General features: G+C 38.9%; 1 protein-coding gene across 4 annotated transcripts in view; it reads right to left on the reverse strand.

Moving 5' to 3' along the window:
* The window catches only part of LOC131681668 (cyclic nucleotide-gated cation channel subunit A), a 651,507-nt gene that overhangs the window by 6,170 nt on the left and 627,125 nt on the right, over positions 1-18,212 (reverse strand). For all 4 annotated transcript variants that reach the window (XM_058962615.1, XM_058962618.1, XM_058962617.1 and 1 more), the window contains one exon: positions 3,105-3,620. In XM_058962615.1, coding sequence (XP_058818598.1) covers positions 3,428-3,620 — 193 coding nt within the window. In that variant the 3' untranslated portion in view covers positions 3,105-3,427. The remainder of the gene's footprint in view (positions 1-3,104; positions 3,621-18,212) is intronic.

An 18,212-nucleotide genomic window follows, 5' to 3' on the forward strand; every position in this document is an offset into this window, starting at 1 on the left:
AACAGTTTAGTTCCTAAATAGGAATTAACAGTATTTTCGCCATACTTCAAACTAGATTTTCTCTGTTCGAGTAAAATGTCAATAGGTTTCTAGCAGAAGTGCACAAAACTTGGTATGTTCCATTGACAATTCTGCTAGAAAATGCAAAACCAGTGCAATCCACTACACCGGTGTCAATCACTCGAAAATCCTATTAATTATGCTTGGGAGTAGTGTTTATTGATCAATACCGGCGTCGGCCACGTCCGAACGTAGATCGCTGAAGAAAAGGGAAGGAATGTTCGTCCGATACTTGCTTTTGCTGGAGGCCGTATAGACTACTGGTAAAAAGGTAAAGATGTTGATTCATGTGTATTTTTATTTATTTCAAATGCTTTCTACGTTGAACTATAACAAATATGTATAAACTTTTACGGTAAGCGGTTGAGCCGTTTGGGATTTAGTTCCTTTGGGGAGTGGTCAGTTTGTGCGAAAAGTAGGCAACCACTTTCTCACCCTCGGGATACTCCTGCACCAGGACAGCAGCGACTGCTACGTTTCTAGCGTTTGTCTGAAGAATGAACACTGGTGCACTGGTGTTGCATTTTCTAGCAGAAGAGCAGGCCACTAGACGTGTTTCATTCCCACTTCTGCTAGAAAGTGCAAAACCAGTGCAATCCACCGCCCCAGTATTTTTCAAAGAAAAACGACATAAGACTGGATGAGTGACTAGAAGTTTCTTAATTTTAAGGAACACGACTTCTGCCTCGGAGTTTCAAGCAAAGCTCTTGGTTTTTGTTTAGAGCAGATCGGTCAAGGGAGCTATTACCTCACTGAACCGATCGATGAAGCGACGGTAATAACTGAACATACCGAGAAAAGTTTCGTCGCGTTATCGTAGTCGAGAATCGACTGAATTGTGTAAGGGTAGGGAGACCAATGACCCTATGTAAGGGTTGACCTTGAGTCCGTCCTGATTTAACAAGTAATAAAAAACTTTAGTTCGAGACAATCGGCCACTAATTTGAGCAGCTGTATGTGATGCTCGAACGTTTCGCTTACCACGATGATGTCATCTATGTAGACGAAAACGTAATGCTCCCATTTACCTCATCCTAGAACATGGTCCTGAAGACGAGACCAAATGCTAGACGAGTAAATTGGACCATCCCTTGCCGGGAACACTGAAAGCGGTATATTTGCGACTATCCATTTCTTTACTTCTACGCATGCTAACTGTTCCGAAGTGAGTTGAGCAGAGCACAGTTTTGTATCTCAGGAATCCCAAAGGCGTACCAAAAGTCCATACTTAGAATGGAATTGACAGTCAGATGCTCTACCACAAGGGTGCATTGGACCTTTGTCAAATTTTGAAAAGTATATGAGAGATACTCTTGTCCAATGATTGGTAAGGGTTGACCGTTTGCAGAACGTACTTCGAATGGTCGTTCCAAAGGTTTCAAGGGACTTTTTGAAAACTTTTGGCATAGCTTTTTAGTTACGGTCGTGACATTACTACCACTGTCAAGCAAGGCTTTAAAGGATTTGCGAAACACAGCGACAATTGCAAATGGACGGTTATCGATGGGATCGGTAAGAACGATAGTTTCGACAGAAAACTGAATTATCATAGTCCTCATTACGAGCCGGTCGAAAACTGTCGTAAATCTGGGGATGGAGCGCTGCTTTACTGCCAACTGCGACTTCAGTTGATTCTGATCCCGTTTTTGGGCAACGAGAAACATCAAAACCTGTGGGACACGATGCAGAAGGCCTGCTTTGGTTTCCGGCATTCCTCATATTCGCGTCCTTTGTCTCCACAATTGTAGTACACACCAAGCACTGGAGAACGATGCTTTTCCAGCAAATACTCTAAACAGATTAGAGGTTTCTGCGGTGATTCTACTTGTTTTTGCTTTTGATTGTTTTCCTCGAGGTTCTTTTTGTCCTGATTCCCTTGCTGTTTCTTTTGCTGGAGGCTTGCTTGAACCAAGAGCTGCCGTTTTATATTTTGCGTTGTCGTTATTCTGTCCACCTCGCTTTTGGTTTTTGTAAGTAGCAACTTCCCGAAAAGAACCCGGAAACTTTCTGATTAAACGCCGTCTTGGAGGCGTCGATCGATTTACCAAGACTCATTATTTATGAAGCCGTGTGCACTGGCTTGAGGTTCCGCTTGAGCACGTCGAGTTTTTCACTCGGTGCCATTGGAACCGTCGTAGCATGAAATATGTTTTACATTTCCAGGAAATATTCCCGGAAAGATTCGTTACACATCAGCCAGCGCTTGGTTAAAATCCTAGGATATAAATCGTATGAGCTACGCAGAAATCAGCTCATGCTTTCTAGGACCAAATAACGATGATTGTATAAAAAAAACCTTCGCTTGTAGCAATCTATTTTCAATCTTTTTCTATGGTGAATTTTTTTAACCATAATCAAAGGTTATTCGAAGGCATGATAGGTGCCTTGCAACTGAATATAGCAGCGGAAATTATTTATAATTCCCATATGTCATGAGAGAAAATAAACCATGACACATTCATTGCAAATATTATCAACTTGTGTAAATTTTCTAAAACATGCCGTTTGCTGCGAAAATTCGTTACATATTTCACAAAAAATCATGGATTCGGTTGTCCCGTTATGTAGTCAACAATCATGGTTCAAAATATGAACTTTATCACACAATGTTACGTAGCCCCTAAATGAACGTAATGGTAGTTAATTAAAAATTAGCCAATATCCGCTTACGAGATAAATGTTAATGATAAATGATTACATCCAAACCGCACATTACATGCCTCACCCAGATGCACTTTCCCCCGGCCTATGGCAAACATACTCGTCCATTCAATCACTGTTTTAAATTCCACCGGACCTTAATCCACGAACCGTGCACTGCTTTTCCTACCTGTTCCAGCGAATTCATCTGCACAATTTCCACTCGGAAAAATTGTGCTGCTCATCTTGAGTGCGCTAGAAAAAATTTAATATTCACAGCACACAACTCCTTGAGATTAGATATAAATATTCGTGTAATGACGGACCGTTTTTATTCAACAGCAGACCCGGCAGCACCGATCGAGACACAATGGGATTTTTTGTCAACCAATCTATGTATGTACCTTACATCCATCGCCGCGGCGACGACGACGACGATGATAAAGTCCTGTAGGAGGTGGCATCTGCTCTTGGACAAAGTTAGCATCGCCATCAACATCATCATCATCCTCAGCACCGTCATCATTATCATCACTCTTGGAACCATCGAAGTCTCACATTGAAGCTGCCACTGCTTGAATGCAGCAACCTGGCCATCACGTGTTCTACTGCTGCAAGTCGTCCTTGTCATTGCCATCGAGACCGGTGCCGTGAAAGCGCCACAGCCGTTGCCGTCGTCACCGTCAAGATGCCAGGAATGAAGAACGGAAGATCGGTGAATGCATATTCATAACGTATTCTGTTTGCTGCTATTGCCATTGGAAAGTGCCGTCACCGACGACGAATGCGATTTGCGACGATTCTGAGCCGACCTTTGCTGATGGCTACCGAGTCGGCCTCCACCGGATGCCGATCCTCCACCGCTGCCATCGCTGCTGGAATGGTGATGGTTTGTGCGGCGCTTTGGCGACGTTGTACTCCTGCCGGTAGAAGGTGGGGTAAACGGAAAGAACCGGAAGAGAGCAATGAATATTGTGAAATGGAGAAAAATGTAGGTTAGATATGATTGCAATTCTATTTTGATTCCAGCGGTTGCGGTGCGCGGCACTCGTCGAAACAATGAAGGAAATAGTTCAAGGGATGGTTTGTTTCGTAAATCTTAATCAAATGAAAAATCTTCCGAAAGATTTGCATGCAGAGCGGATTCGGGGCAGAGGGGTTCTAAGAGTATAGACAGTATACAGGGATACTTTGATAGTACGTATACTTACCGGGAAAGAATAATTCGTTTGATTTTTTTTAAACTTCAACAAAATGTTTATGAATGTTCTGTGGATTTCATAGGATCTTTTGCATACTTTAAAGAAGTTCTGTGCAACTTAGAATAGTTCTAAAAACTCAAACGAAGTATCCTGACCTTCAAGTAAGCCATAACTGCATCATGAAAATCTATGAGGTATGAAGAGAATTCTAAGTACATCCTGCGAGTTTCAGAAAAATCCTATGAATTTTGGGAGATTGGTAACTTACAGAGAGATCCTTAAAACTACAAACAAATAGAACGAAACTCAGACCAGTCATTGTTTTCTTTGTCAAACTTCAGAGTATCTTAATAAAATTTAGGGATAACCTTCGAAGGAATTTATGAAAACCCTTTAAACTTCAGGACTACTCAAGCAATTTATTGGAACTTCAAAGTGTTCACGACTTTAACGTATATTCAGCCAATATCAGGCTATAGTTCTATGAACTTCAAACTGACTTCTGATCTTCTGAACAAATGCTTAGCAAATCTAGGGGGGCAAAATAGACTATTTTTGTACTGTCCCCTAACGCAAAATTCTTGTTTTTTATTTTTCACGAAAAAATAACGCTATCTATGAAATCTCTTCAGTTATTAGTACTCATCAATACTTTCTAAAAATGTGCTATTTGTATATAATAAGCCTTGGAATCGTTCTTTCACAAGGGTGCACAGTAGTGTTGTTCACTAAATTTTTTTCATTATTTCATCACAGTAAGGTACACCGGGGCAAGTTGAAACGGGTTTTTAAAAGTTGAAATTTGAACTTCTCTAATAAAATCATAAAATAAACAATTTTAAATCTGCTAGCGGTATGTATTAGTACATTCTGTTCATTATTGCTCAAAAATAAACATTCATACATCTAGTAAAGAAATACAGTGGTTATTGAAAATTCCAATTTTCAAGTGCTTTGTTTCGGCTTGCCTCTCATATGATTTCATGAGTTGAAAGTTTGGCCTTTGTATCAATCGCTGCATTATACACATGTTTGATGATATCATAAATGCTAGGGTCTGTTCCGCGAGTTTGGCGGAAGGAAACACACACAGAATCGAGCATAAATCGTTAAGGTTCAAGTTACCTTTTTTAAGCTTTGAAAGAGGAACGAAAGAAAAATCACGGTCAAAGCGCTGAAGGGTATGCTTCTATTATTTGCCTTGTCGTTCAATCGTGCGTCGCAGCGCATTCATTCAGTTATTTTCGGTTCTAATTCAATTTCAGTTGCAAACTGAATTTTGATTTTATGTTGACTATATTAATACATATTTTCCCTGCACTGAAGGGATTCGATTCTAACGCAGGAACTTCAGTCAGCTTGGAAGTGAATGTGTGAGAGAGGCGTTGAAACTGAATGCTGGTTTCGGCAAATTCACACAGCAATTGGCAACTGACTTTGAGATTGCGTAGCAAATTACAAACGAAAAAAAACTAGTATGTAACTACTTATTTTTAAATTGTAAAAGAAATATTTAGTCGGCTTCCTGGTGTACTAGCGAATGATAACGGATGCTAAAACAAAATGATCAATCCCAAAAAGAAAATTAGTGAATTGTTACTATCGTTCCAACTTGCCCCCCTGTATGTATTTATATTTTCCCCAATGGGTGTCAAAATAAGGGGTATAATGGAAGGCTAAAAATTTAAGGTGAACAATGGTTTCTCAGCAGACAGTAATACACTTGATAGATCATAAATGATTGTTTACTATACAACTTTTTAGTAATAATCTGAAACCATAACATTTTTCGATCGATTGATCTGGTTGGAAAAAAGAGGTTTTTGATTATGCGAACAACAAAAAATAAACAAAAGTGCGAAAATCGTTGAGATGTTTCAAATTACCGCTTATGGTATTCAAAAGGTGCGTTTAAGGAAGCATTTTACAGGAAAAAAATCTAGGCGATTTCTCTTTTCTGGTGAAGGTTCAGACTTTCGTTCCAACTTACCCCGCAATTTCAACTTGCCCCGGTGTACCTTACAATAATCCGTAGAGTTACTTTGTGAGCCTACATAACATGATAGAAACACGAAAGGATAGAACCAGTCTATTGCAAGACGCCCAGGGCGCCATCCTTAGAAGGTGCCGAGATCTTGATCTATTTTATAAAATTAGCAAAAGAAGTTACAAAATATATCAGAATAAGTATGCCATTTACGCTTCAGATTATCTGAGTACTGTTTGTGCGCGGGGTATGGTAATAGATCACGTGAACTCTTCCCCCAATTGGCACATTATTCGGCATTGCCAATGCAAACGTCATCCCAATGCTTCTTTGTGCACTTGCCATACCGTGCCTTAATGCTACAATGGCCCGTTTTCTTGCATGATGCGTGCTGCAAATAGCAATGTCGAACGAGAAGTAATTGAGCAAAGCATTCCCACGAAAGGTCATCTGATACCAACATACAATTTGACCCCGTTCGGTGTGATCGCCATTCAAAGTCTTTGCTCACTGAATCAAGGGGTTCTTGAAACAGCCAATCTCGAGCTTCAGTAGATCCACGCATGAAAAAAAAACTCGAATCGCTGACCACACCGCCTATCACAACTTTATTGGCGGGCATGTAGATGCGGTAGTCACTCAGAAAATACTTGTCTCCAGTAATGACATTTGCTTGCTCTAGACAGAATATCACAATTCTATGGTTATCTGGGCAAACTTTCGAGATATACATCATGGCTGAAAATTTTTGCGATTTTTCGAAATGTTTACAGTACTTAGCGGATTATCTTTCAGTTAATTTTGTCTGACAACGTAAAGTACAAAGTTACTTTACGCTCGTCCAACACATTTCGTAGACTCAGGTGATTCGCATTTAAAATGCCAAAATATCCTGACTCCAGCGGTTGCAGACAAAAGGTTAAGTCGCCGGTAAACTCTATGCTTGCCCATGCCCCCCCCCCCCCTCCTCCACGCTTTTCTAAACTTTCTTCCTTCAACTCCTTGCTCTCCCCTGATTATGGATCTTAATATTGAAAAAAATTCACACCTTCCAGTCCCTTGCTAATTAAATGTCGATGAAACATAACAAGGAAAATTGACTCACACTTAGTCGTTAATAAAAAGGAGCACAATTTATGATTTTAATCAAACGACTGGTTAAACGTCCCGTTAGACCAGAAGTTCTGTTCAGTCGATGAGACACCGTGAAGCCGGTCTTGGTAAGCTGCTGGAAAGAGTCATCCTCAACAGGCTGACGACTTACACTGAAAGTGAGAACGGACTATTGCAGAGGCAGTTCAGATTCCAGAGAGGGATATCGACGGTGGACAGCATCCGCACAATCATCGCGAGCGCAGAGAAAGCATCGAAGCAAAAAGGAGGAGTAATCGCTACTGCCTTAGCAGAGGTCGATTAGGGTCACGGCGGGAGTACCTCAGGTTTCCAGATTCGGCCCAACGCTCTGAAATATTATGTAAAGTGGAATCTCAACACTGCAACTGCCCCGAGGAGTCGAGATCGTCGACTTTGCAGATGGCGTTGTTCTGACGATAGATGGCGAGATCCTCGAAGAAGTGAAGATCTTGACGGCAGAGATAATAGGCATCGTGAAAACCTGGATAGCTGACGTCGAGTGACAGCTGGCTCACCACAAGACGGAGGTAGTGCTGTTCAGCAACCGTAAAAAAATCCAGCGTGTCGTGATCAGCATCGGGGGACAATACATTCCATCTAGGGTAATACCGGTGCCGAAAATCCCGGGAATACCGACGTATTTTTGGTAGCGTAATACCGGTACTGAACAAAAGCCAGTACCGGTATTTTCGGTGCCATACAATTTTTTTTATGAAAAATATGTGGACTCTCTAGGGGGACCTGTTCCAAACTATCGGTCTGCAAGATGACTTTTAATTATATTAATTACCTTGTATAAGTTAAACATTACTAGCTCCCGTTGTACTGAACGGTATGTTTAAATTCCTGCTTTATTTTGTAGAGATTAAATTTTAACGATCTTGTACTAAATTTCAAAATATTCTAGCGCAAGAGACGTAAAAATTTGGTCTGATTTTTTTTATTAGCGACATTCTGGTTGGTTTCCATTATTCACTGGGTGGCGCGTAATAAGACTATAGTCTAAGTCATGTTAAACTTATTTATAAAAGAACGAACAGCGGTTTAGTAGCTAACAATTTTAGACTTGGTGAACTACTCCAAATGGGGGATTTGTAATTATTGGTGATCGGAAAATTCAGCATAACTTCATAGTTTACAGGAAAGCAAGGAGCCTTGGTATGCAGGTCGAAACCAATTTACAGAAAATCAAGAGAAGAAATGCGAGCAACCTGCTCGGATTTACTGCCATTCTCGCATTGATTTACTGTTGTTAACCCATTCATGCCCATGTTGTTTGTGGACAACAACGTTTTTAAGCAGCTACAACTTTTGATTGAGGCAAGATTTGCTCACAAAAACAAGTAAGGCTAATAAATGTGACTAATGTCTTTCATTTGAGTACTAACAGTTACAAGGATCAGCTCTAGAACTGAAGTTATTGCAGCTAGTCTGATTACATTCCATAGGAGCAGTGCTGCCAGGGACAGTTTACGTTGACGACGAAAAATGATTTTTTCATATATCTTCTTTTTGTTGCAATATTATTGAAAACTGACAAAACTTATCAATTTAGAGTGCCCTTGGCTACGTTTTCCACACAAGTGGGCTATTGTAAATATTCTAGGAGAATTGTATTGAGCATTTGAAGGTATAAATTGAGCAGCTTCTAGTACTGCGTGGGAAGCACCTATCTTTATGAAAAATGGCTTTTCGTGTTTCTTAGCCCCACCGCTTTCAAGGAAAAATAGTTTTAAAATCGTACATGCACTAGAAAAAAGTTGGGCATGAAAGGGTTAATAGTGTTTCATACATTTATCATCTGTTGAAGTCTACAAAAGTCGCACCGCTTAGCAGTTATTGATTTCAAAGTGGCCTAGATTTCGAAATAAAAGAAGGTGCATACCAAAAATATTTTCAGCTGAAATGAGTTATGCCATTCCAAATCAATTAAAACAATAAATATGTTTTTTTTTATCAGCACAAATCAATTATCTGAGAATAAGGTCATCAGTTCGAGCATTCAATTTCATTTTGAAGCTTTTTTCGATTTTTTTAAAAAATATTCGAGTACCGGTACTTTACCTTTACTACCAGTACTGAGGGCTTCAGTACCGTAGTACCGGTTCTCACTAAAAAGGGTCGGTACAGCGAACCCTAATTCCATCGATACGTGCGCTGAAGCACCTGGGTGTTGTGATCAATGATTGGTTAAATAACAACAGCCATGTCGTCTATGTATGTGAGAAGGCTGCGAAGACAACTAACGCATTGACAAGGATCATACCGAATAACGGAGGAGCAAGATGCAGCACGAGACGTCTCCTGGCAAGTGTCTCATCCTCAATACTGAGGTATGGTGTACCGGCTTGGGCTGCTGCGCTGAACTCAAAGCGGAACCGGACGAAGTTGACAAGCACGTTTCGCCTAATGGCTGTTCGTGTCGCGAGTGCATACAGAACGATATCGTTGGAGGCGCTTTGCGTAATTTCCAGAATGATCCCCATCTGCATCACTTTGACTGAGGACGTGGAATGCTATCAGCGGGACGCTGTCAACGGAGTGGTTAAGACTATACTCTCCGAGCGGTAGAGGAAATGGAAGGGACCAACAAAATAGCGCCATCGGCTATAAAGCAGCCTTGAAAGAACAAATCGGGTTTAGGAAGAATTCCGCAACTAGGCTAGACTAGGTCCACTACCGAGGACCAGGTGAGTAGTACGCGACGTAGCACCGGGTTCGCTGAACCGGACGTTAGGCTTCACCGGAATCGCCACACCAACCGCAACACCCTACTGGGTAGCTCGTGAGCAGGCTAGGTCCACCGCCGGGGATTAGAGCGAGTAAACCGCTTCGCATAATTAGCAGTGGAGCGCCTGTGAAGCGGAATCTACGCTCCACTCGGAATCGCTAGATGCACCTCGGCACCTACTGGTTGGCGCGTTCAGTACGTTAGGTCCACCGCAGGGGACTAGATTGAGTAGATCCGGACGATGTGGGGAGCTAAATGGCCCACGAAACAAATACAGGTACCGAGAGAAATCTCGCTGCCGGGGATCTCGCAGAAGAAGTGCGACAAAAACGATACCCCCACGATATAATAATACCTTGAAGTAATTCCGTTGGAAGAAGGGCGAACAAAGAGTAAGGAGTGATTTTACTGGTTACGCACAACCATGATTTGTGAGTCCCACACAGTTCCAATATACTGCACATCAGGCTTTTGGAGCTTTTTAAACATTACTATAAAATGCACACACATACGTACACACACAGAGACATTTGCCGACCACGACGAACTGAGTCCAATGTTACAAGAGTCTCAGACCTCCGGGCCTCGGTTAACCCTTTCATGCCAACTTTTTTCTAACGCGTATAGTTTTCCAAAACTATATGATCTTGAAAATTGTGGGATCAAGGATCATAAAAAACCTATTTTCATAAAGATTGGTGCTTTCCTCGCAGTGCTAGAAGCTGCTCAATTTTTACCTCCCAATGCTGAATACAATTTTCCTAGAATATTTACAATAGTCCAATTGCATGATAAACGTAGTCGAAGACAGTCTAAATTGATAGGTTTTATCAGTTTTCAATTAAATTGCAAAATAACGAAGCTATATCAAAATTTAATTTTTCATTGTCATCATAAACAGTCTCTGGCAACACTGTTTCATAATAATCCAATTAGACTAATTGCGATAACTTCAGTTGTAAGTGTAACTGCTAGTGCTCAAATGAATGGTAATAGTCACATTTACTGGCCTTAATTGTTTTTGTGAGCAAATTTTGTCCAACCCAAAATTTACATCTGTTTAAAAACGTTGTTGTTCATAGACAACATGGACATTAGGGTAGGACAAAAATTAGATTCCAGCTCCGAGCAACTTTTTAGGTGCCATTTGGGTCCTAGAACAACTGTACAAATTATTAGCTTGATCCCTGAAACTATATTTTTGCGCCCACTGTTTAAAGTTTACATGGGATTTTGTATGGGAAAATTAACTTTCACAAAATAATTCCTCCAGAAGCAGCCCATTACTTTCTAAAAATAAATCGTTAAGTGGCTTTTATAGGAAATTTAATAACGAAACAAAGTCTCAAAAACCACGAAACGATCTGACGCTTGAGAAAAAAGTTATTAAGCAGACACCGATTGATGCTCTGACGATTGTTAAAATATTCATTTTTTCTTGCACCACTGCTTTTGGTTGTCCATTTATACGCAATTTTGTTTTAATTTTCTCTTAATGTGTCTAAATCATTTATCTATGGTGTTTGGACACTTTGCAAGAGATTTGAGGGATAAATTGAGGCTTCTTTTGTACATAATAAAAGAATGTTAAAAAAATGTATATAATTCGACCATCAGCAGCAGTGATGCTATGAAAAGTGAAATTTTCATCAATCTTCAGGACATCAATCGGTTTTTACTTAATAACTTTTTCCACAAGCATCAGATCGTTTCACGGTCTTGTAGACTTTGTTTCCTTGACAAAGTTCCTATAAAAATCAGACATCTATTTATTTTTAGGAGGTAAAGGGTGACTCTTGGAAGAATTATTTTGCAAAAAACGATTTTCCCATACAAAATCCCATGTAAACTTTAAACCGTGAGCGCAAAAATATAGTTTCACCGATCGAGCTAAAAATTTGCAAAGTTGTTCTGGGAGCTAAATGGGAACCAAAAATTAAGTCGGAGCAAAATTTTATTTTTTTCATATAACCATGTCCCACTCTAATGGACATGTATGGGTTAAAAAGTTGATTTTCAGAGTGATTGCATAGCATTTCTAATGGAGAAAAGCAAAAACGGCTCTCTAATAATAAGAAGAGACAAACAATATTAATTACCCTCAAAAGCGGCGTGATTTAACAAACCATTCTTCACGAATGAACTGCCACAGAAAATAGGTTAATTTGACAATTTCCAAATTTGAGAATGTCTATAAGATAAATTTTGTCAGAAAGGTGTGCTCAGTCCGTCCATCCTACGTCCTTAGCTATTTAATGTGCGAAGTTATTTCATAATTCCTAGCGTTCTTCTTTTCACGAAATCACAAACTACACGGAGCACCGCTACACGCGCCAGAACTATTTTCCCCCGTTCATAGGGAATAGTTTTAAATCCCATTTTTATCCCCTCAAAACTGTTTCCCGTTCGCATTGGTGTAGCGCAAGTTTCGACGTGACTCGGGCAAAATGTGTGTGGCAATTAATAATAAGGCAGAAGGGGGGGGGGGGTTAATAGCTGGTGGGGGAGCTAAACTACTAAAGCATTTTCTCGGATGTACGCTCAAATCGACTAGAGTCACGTTCCCCCGTGGGGGAGCCGGAACAATGCTGCCCGGTTTTGCACCAGCCACCATAAGTGTCATTCAAGATCCGAGGATTAGTAATGGTGGCAGCTCGGCAAGCTGGAACCAAGGCGTTTATGGAAGAGCGATTAAAATCTCGACAGAATCCTTGCTGATGCCGGGGAAATCGGAAATCGCCGGAAATGGGAGAGTAAATTTTTATTCGTCCGTCAATAGTTTTGTTCAACAAAAGCTTTTGCACCTGCAATGATTCCCACGTCTTTAGACGGAGCTATAATCGTGACCACTTACACAAACATATAGAAATGTCTAGTAAATCCATTAATGGATTCTATTCATAAATATAAAACTCTAGATGGCATAGCAACTAATTGTGGTATCCTTTTTATCTGAACAAAGGTTCAGAATTTGCTCTTAGCAAACAACAGACATTTAAAATTCTTTCCGGAATTCGATTGCCTTACAATACGGTAACGCTATTGAAAAGGCTCTTTATCCTGTACACGCGTGGGTCATGTGGTCATAGTCACAACGTCCAAATTTAACGAGCAGATATAAATGGACTTGATGACAGGGCGAGTAACGTAGATTCATACTATTGGAGTGTAATCCACAGTTACAAAAGGGTCAAGGACTTTTTCCCGGCGAACTGACCGACCCATCCGCTGCCTGGTGACGAAGACACCGCGCATGCACACACACTCGTAGTCACAAGTATATCACAATGAGTGATGACCACCAAGTGGACCATTTCGCACAAGTACCAAACTTTACATTGTATGATGTTCGTCCATTGATGAGGGTAACGACTTGAGAGTGGTGTAGAATGGTACGTATGGCGTTAACCTCGTCTAGAAAAATTTAATTAATCGACTCGGGCGCTACGGGATTGCCGTCCCTGAGTGATATTCGAGACTGGCGACCGACATCATTATTTATTGCAGGACGTCCACGGTAGTCCTTCGGATTAAACTCGGAAAACATGCAATTTTTATGTTTCAATAGAGGAGTTGTATTCTATTGTACTTACATTATAAGCAGTACGAAGTGAAACCTCAAAATAATATGTATATTTAGGCAGGAACGAAATGCATTCAAAAACCTGATTATTTCCTTCTATTCAACTATTTGTACCGCTTGCAGAAGTTTGCTTAAAGTACGATTTGCACCGCCAGGCTTTCGTCGCTGGTATAACTACACGTTACACACAGTTAAATGTAGGTATTCACACACAATATCAACGGCACGGAACGATTTGACGTCCGGAGCTTGTGAACGGGCACATGAGAAACGCATTCAACCTATGCTAACGGAACGGTGACGTGACTGGCTTAACGCATATTAGTCGCTCACATTATTTGAAATTGCAGTACATGTTCATGCACATTTCGACTATGAGCTTGAACGTGTGTAATCTGTGATTTAACCATTGCCATCATACTACATACGTTAAAAGATGATTCGATAAGACATACTTTTGCTGTGACTGCACTGTTATAACCAAAATGTCTAGCCAAAACGTCGTGGTTTAAGTTTAAAGTGGAAATCGATGAAAACTGCTTTCCACGACGAAGTAACAAATTTATTACACAACTTTATCAATGAATGACGTCGTATATGTATCAAATCGATTTTTTCTTGGTTTACACTGTTCTTATCTCCAAAGAATACCAACTCGTACAGAGAGACGGACAATTCCTGCTTTTTAATTCCGAAGGGAACTCCTTCGTTATTTCTATTTTCCCACCGAAGCTCGACTGATTCGATCTGGAACGTGACAAAGATCCTTGTTTGCTATAGAAGTTTCTCTATCGCTGGTGCTATTTATCACATTCGCAAACATATCCAGTGAGATGACTGGTAGATTTTTGCCAAGTTAGGGCTAATTTCAAGAAATAATAATTTCCGTCACACTCGAAACTAATGCCTTCGAGTCCCGATTCAATATTATTGGTGTAATAACAAGGGATATAAATAGAGAAGTAGCCTCTTAATATATTTGAGCAGATGACTAACGAAGCCAAATAGCCAAAACTGCATCCATTACTTTACACAAATAACAAATTAAAAAAGTGAACGTACAGTTCAACATTTTGATTAAATGAATTAAATAAAATTCAATGTATTGGGTGTCCAGCTTCAAGTACTGACTTTTCATCTCTATCGTTTTACCCTTTCATGCCCAAATTTTTTCTAGCGCATGCAGGGTGCCAAGACTATTTTACCCTAAAATTGGTGGGGTTAAGAAACACATATAAACTTGTTTTCATAATGATAGATGCGTTTCTTACACTGCATCTGATGCTCAATACAGTTCTCCTAGAATTTTCACAATATGGTAATTTGGGGAGAGATCCCGCTCATTTCTAAAAATCGATCCAGCATCAAAATAAACCATTCATTATTTGATGAAATCATTCTTATCAAATTGCGACAAAATTCTAAAATATCGTGATATGGTTTTTGTCATGAAAAAAATTTATCATATTTCCATGAACATTTAAAAAAAGGATCATTGCGGGTGAGACGCCGTACAGTGGTCACAAACTGAAAATGGCGAACAAAAGTATTTTTAGCTCTCGTTGATGTTTTTGTGATTGGGTGTCTTCAGCTGAGTTCCATTAAGTTTGATTACACCTATAAATCGGCTAGCACCTTCACTTTTCTTAAGAGGGTAAAGTGGAGACCCGATTTTATCAGCCCCCTATTTTATCTACACCCGATTTTATCAGCTTTTTAACCCGATTTTATCAGCTTCATAGGGGCCGTACACAAATGACGTAACTTTTTTTCGGCGATTTTTGAACCTCGTAGAATTTGGTCACAAAATTCTAACCTCCCCCTTGTAAATAACGTAGCATTCAACTGCTCCCCTCAGTCCTGCACAACGAGGCAGAGGATGAAAAAAATACATGTGTTTTTCATTTCTTTCAATGCTATATCCTTACAAAATGTTTGACGATTTTTATCAATATTTTCATTATAACAGCAAATTGCGAACAAAATAAACCAATTTCGTGACAAGTAAAGTGTTGATTGTTTTATTTTGAATTTTATATGTCAAGGGAAGCATGAAGAGAAGTTCACAATACTGCAGCTGCCAATGATTTTAAGAAGCATACGTTCATCTAAATTATTAAATTTTGTTTATTTGAATCCGAAAAGAAAATTTAATTCAGCTACCGAACTAAGTCTACTAGTTAGCAACATTAGCTAACCAATGTAGCAAGTTAAATAAGCATACAAAATCTTTTCGTTTTTTGTGAGCTTGTAATTCAGCGAATCACAAAATTTACCACTTGAAAAACCGCATGAAAAGCGTAAATTTAAATTTATTTATCTTGGAAATGGAGAAACATTAATTTTTTCTCTAATCATGGGTTTTGATGCCCGTCAAAAAAGTTTAAACTTAATGCTACGTCGCACAACTTTTAACCCTACCGCCCCCTCGTCGCACTTCGTCACAATTTTGGTATACCCCCCCTACCCTCCAAAATGCTACGTCATGCATGGCCCCATATGAAAATTGATAGTTGGTAGTTTGATGGGCTCTAGCAGACGAACCAAGTTGAATTCGAGTAAATCCTTTCTTGGGCATATATTTTTTATCTTAGAGATCCGAAAAATACAAACATAAAAATATTAATTTTTAATTAAATTTTGCACTGTCAGACCCCCTTCAGTGGACCTTGAAGTGAACAATCAGAAAAGATTGCGAGGTTATATCTAAACACCAAAGAAGAATATTTTTAAAGAGGTTCGGTTTATTAAAAAGACAGAAAAATATGTCCTGATTTTATCAATGTCCCTGATTTATCAGCTTAAAATTCGCCAAGGGGCTGATAAAAACGGGGTTTCACTGTACTACTATTTCTAGATACATTTTTACATTTCTTGCAAAAGAAATGTATAGAATTCTATATAGATTATCAAAATCCGTTCACGAACGGCGGAGATATTGAACATTTTGTATTTTTATTTCTCGCTTACCAATTTCCACTAACTAAAAATGAGATCGTTGCATACAGAATATTGCTTTACGGGTATTTTAGGGGCAAAACTAAACCGATTTTAAATATCAGGGTATAAAAACACATCTGCGTGATTGAAGGAATTTAATTCCGAAAATATTTTGTGAATATAATAAACCATTTCTCAAAAATGAATACGCAAGTTTATTTCAAAGACAAAACAATGTATAAATTCACTTCAAAGTGAAAATTTGTCCAGAGTTGATGTATTTATCCGTTGGATTAAGCATGGCGTTCAGTCGTGAGATAGACGTTGGATGGTATATGAATACACAGATCACCAAGTAATCCACCTAGTAGTGAGAAAATAGATTTTTAACATAATTCATATTCATATAATACTCGTAGCATCACCGAGAGCAACTGTATTTTTGAATCCCGAAATTGTAGTGAAAATTTGACTTCTTTTGCAAGATTGTACTGGTTATGGCGTAACAACTACCAGTTGCATTATTTATAATAAGGATGTATGGAATCAAAATTTCGCCCTATATACAAAAATAATATCACAGCACTAACCATCATTGCATTTATCGCTCATAGAAGTAAATGCGCCCGGAGAGTTTGCTACTGCGACAATAAAAACTCACATTTTCACACGAAAAGTTATTGGCACTCACAAAACTTCTCCGGATAAATACAACGTGTTATTTCTTCGGATTAATAAAACAGCCGGAGAATGAGTGAATGAGTTTATCACGGTATCCTTTTCGCGCTCGCTGCTTTGCTGTCGTTATTCGAAAACACGACAAAACAAGTCTATTATACTTCTTTGCCGCTTTTCTTTGTAATTAATTGAATTTTTGAAGTTTTAATTGATTTCCACAAAATTAAAATTTTATCACCTTTTCCGGTAAGAAGGAAAAAGTAAAATAAATTTTATCCGGGAAATCATTCTCACGCTATTTGTGGAGACGGAGAATTTTGCGACTCATCTTATTACGGAAAAGTTGGACATCGGATAAGCTTCTTCTCGCGTGAGTGAGAGAGAATTACAATGCCTGATTATTTACCATTCCTCACTCGTCTCCCCTATCTCTCCATCATCTTGTTCGGGGCAACTGTCATGAATCGCATCTATTCTGTCATTTTCATATCCATTTCTAAGATGTGTCATAAGATCTTCAACTAATCTGAAATATTTGTTAGTGTCCAAGCATATTTTAATGTTGCGATGTATTTGTGCAGGTTTAAGAAGACAAACCTATTTTCGTCTGTTGTTTCCCTATAAATAGTTTTTCCATTTTAGTGTAGAGCAGAGCCACTTGCGGAAACAAACTTAATATTACATTCTACTTGGAAAAATAATTAATTTATAGTCAAAATAGACAAAATATGCAAAATATTTTTATTATGAGAAAACTATAACTAATCTATGCTCAAACCCTGCTTTTCTCTGAAGATTCCTATTCCTTCGAAGCGTTGCACTAATGAGAGTAATGTGACCAAAAACCGAAAATTACATCAACTCCAATTAGTATATACTATAATTAAGGAAATTCTTTGGCGCTTCAAACTGGGTAATATGGTTGTTTTAAGACGAAAATTTTGAAAAGAGATATCCCACGTGCATTTTTTAAAACTTTTCATATTTTTACTAAATTTTGAATGTAATATATGTTCAAATATGTTTGAAATTAAAAAGCACCTTTTTGGGTTGATATTATTGAAAATGCATATTTATTGTATTGGAATGCACTTTTGTGAAAAATAACGGATCAAATTAAAAAAATGTGCACAAATTAGATCCGGGAAAGGGGCACCCAAAGACCCCCTAAATTCTCGATGGGAATGCAAGTATAATGATGCTCTTAACCTATAGCGATGGTTTCAATTGCCCAAATTTGTTTTATGTTGAAAATGC

Source organism: Topomyia yanbarensis, chromosome 2 (assembly GCF_030247195.1).
Source record: "Topomyia yanbarensis strain Yona2022 chromosome 2, ASM3024719v1, whole genome shotgun sequence".
Lineage (NCBI taxonomy): Eukaryota > Metazoa > Arthropoda > Insecta > Diptera > Culicidae > Topomyia > Topomyia yanbarensis.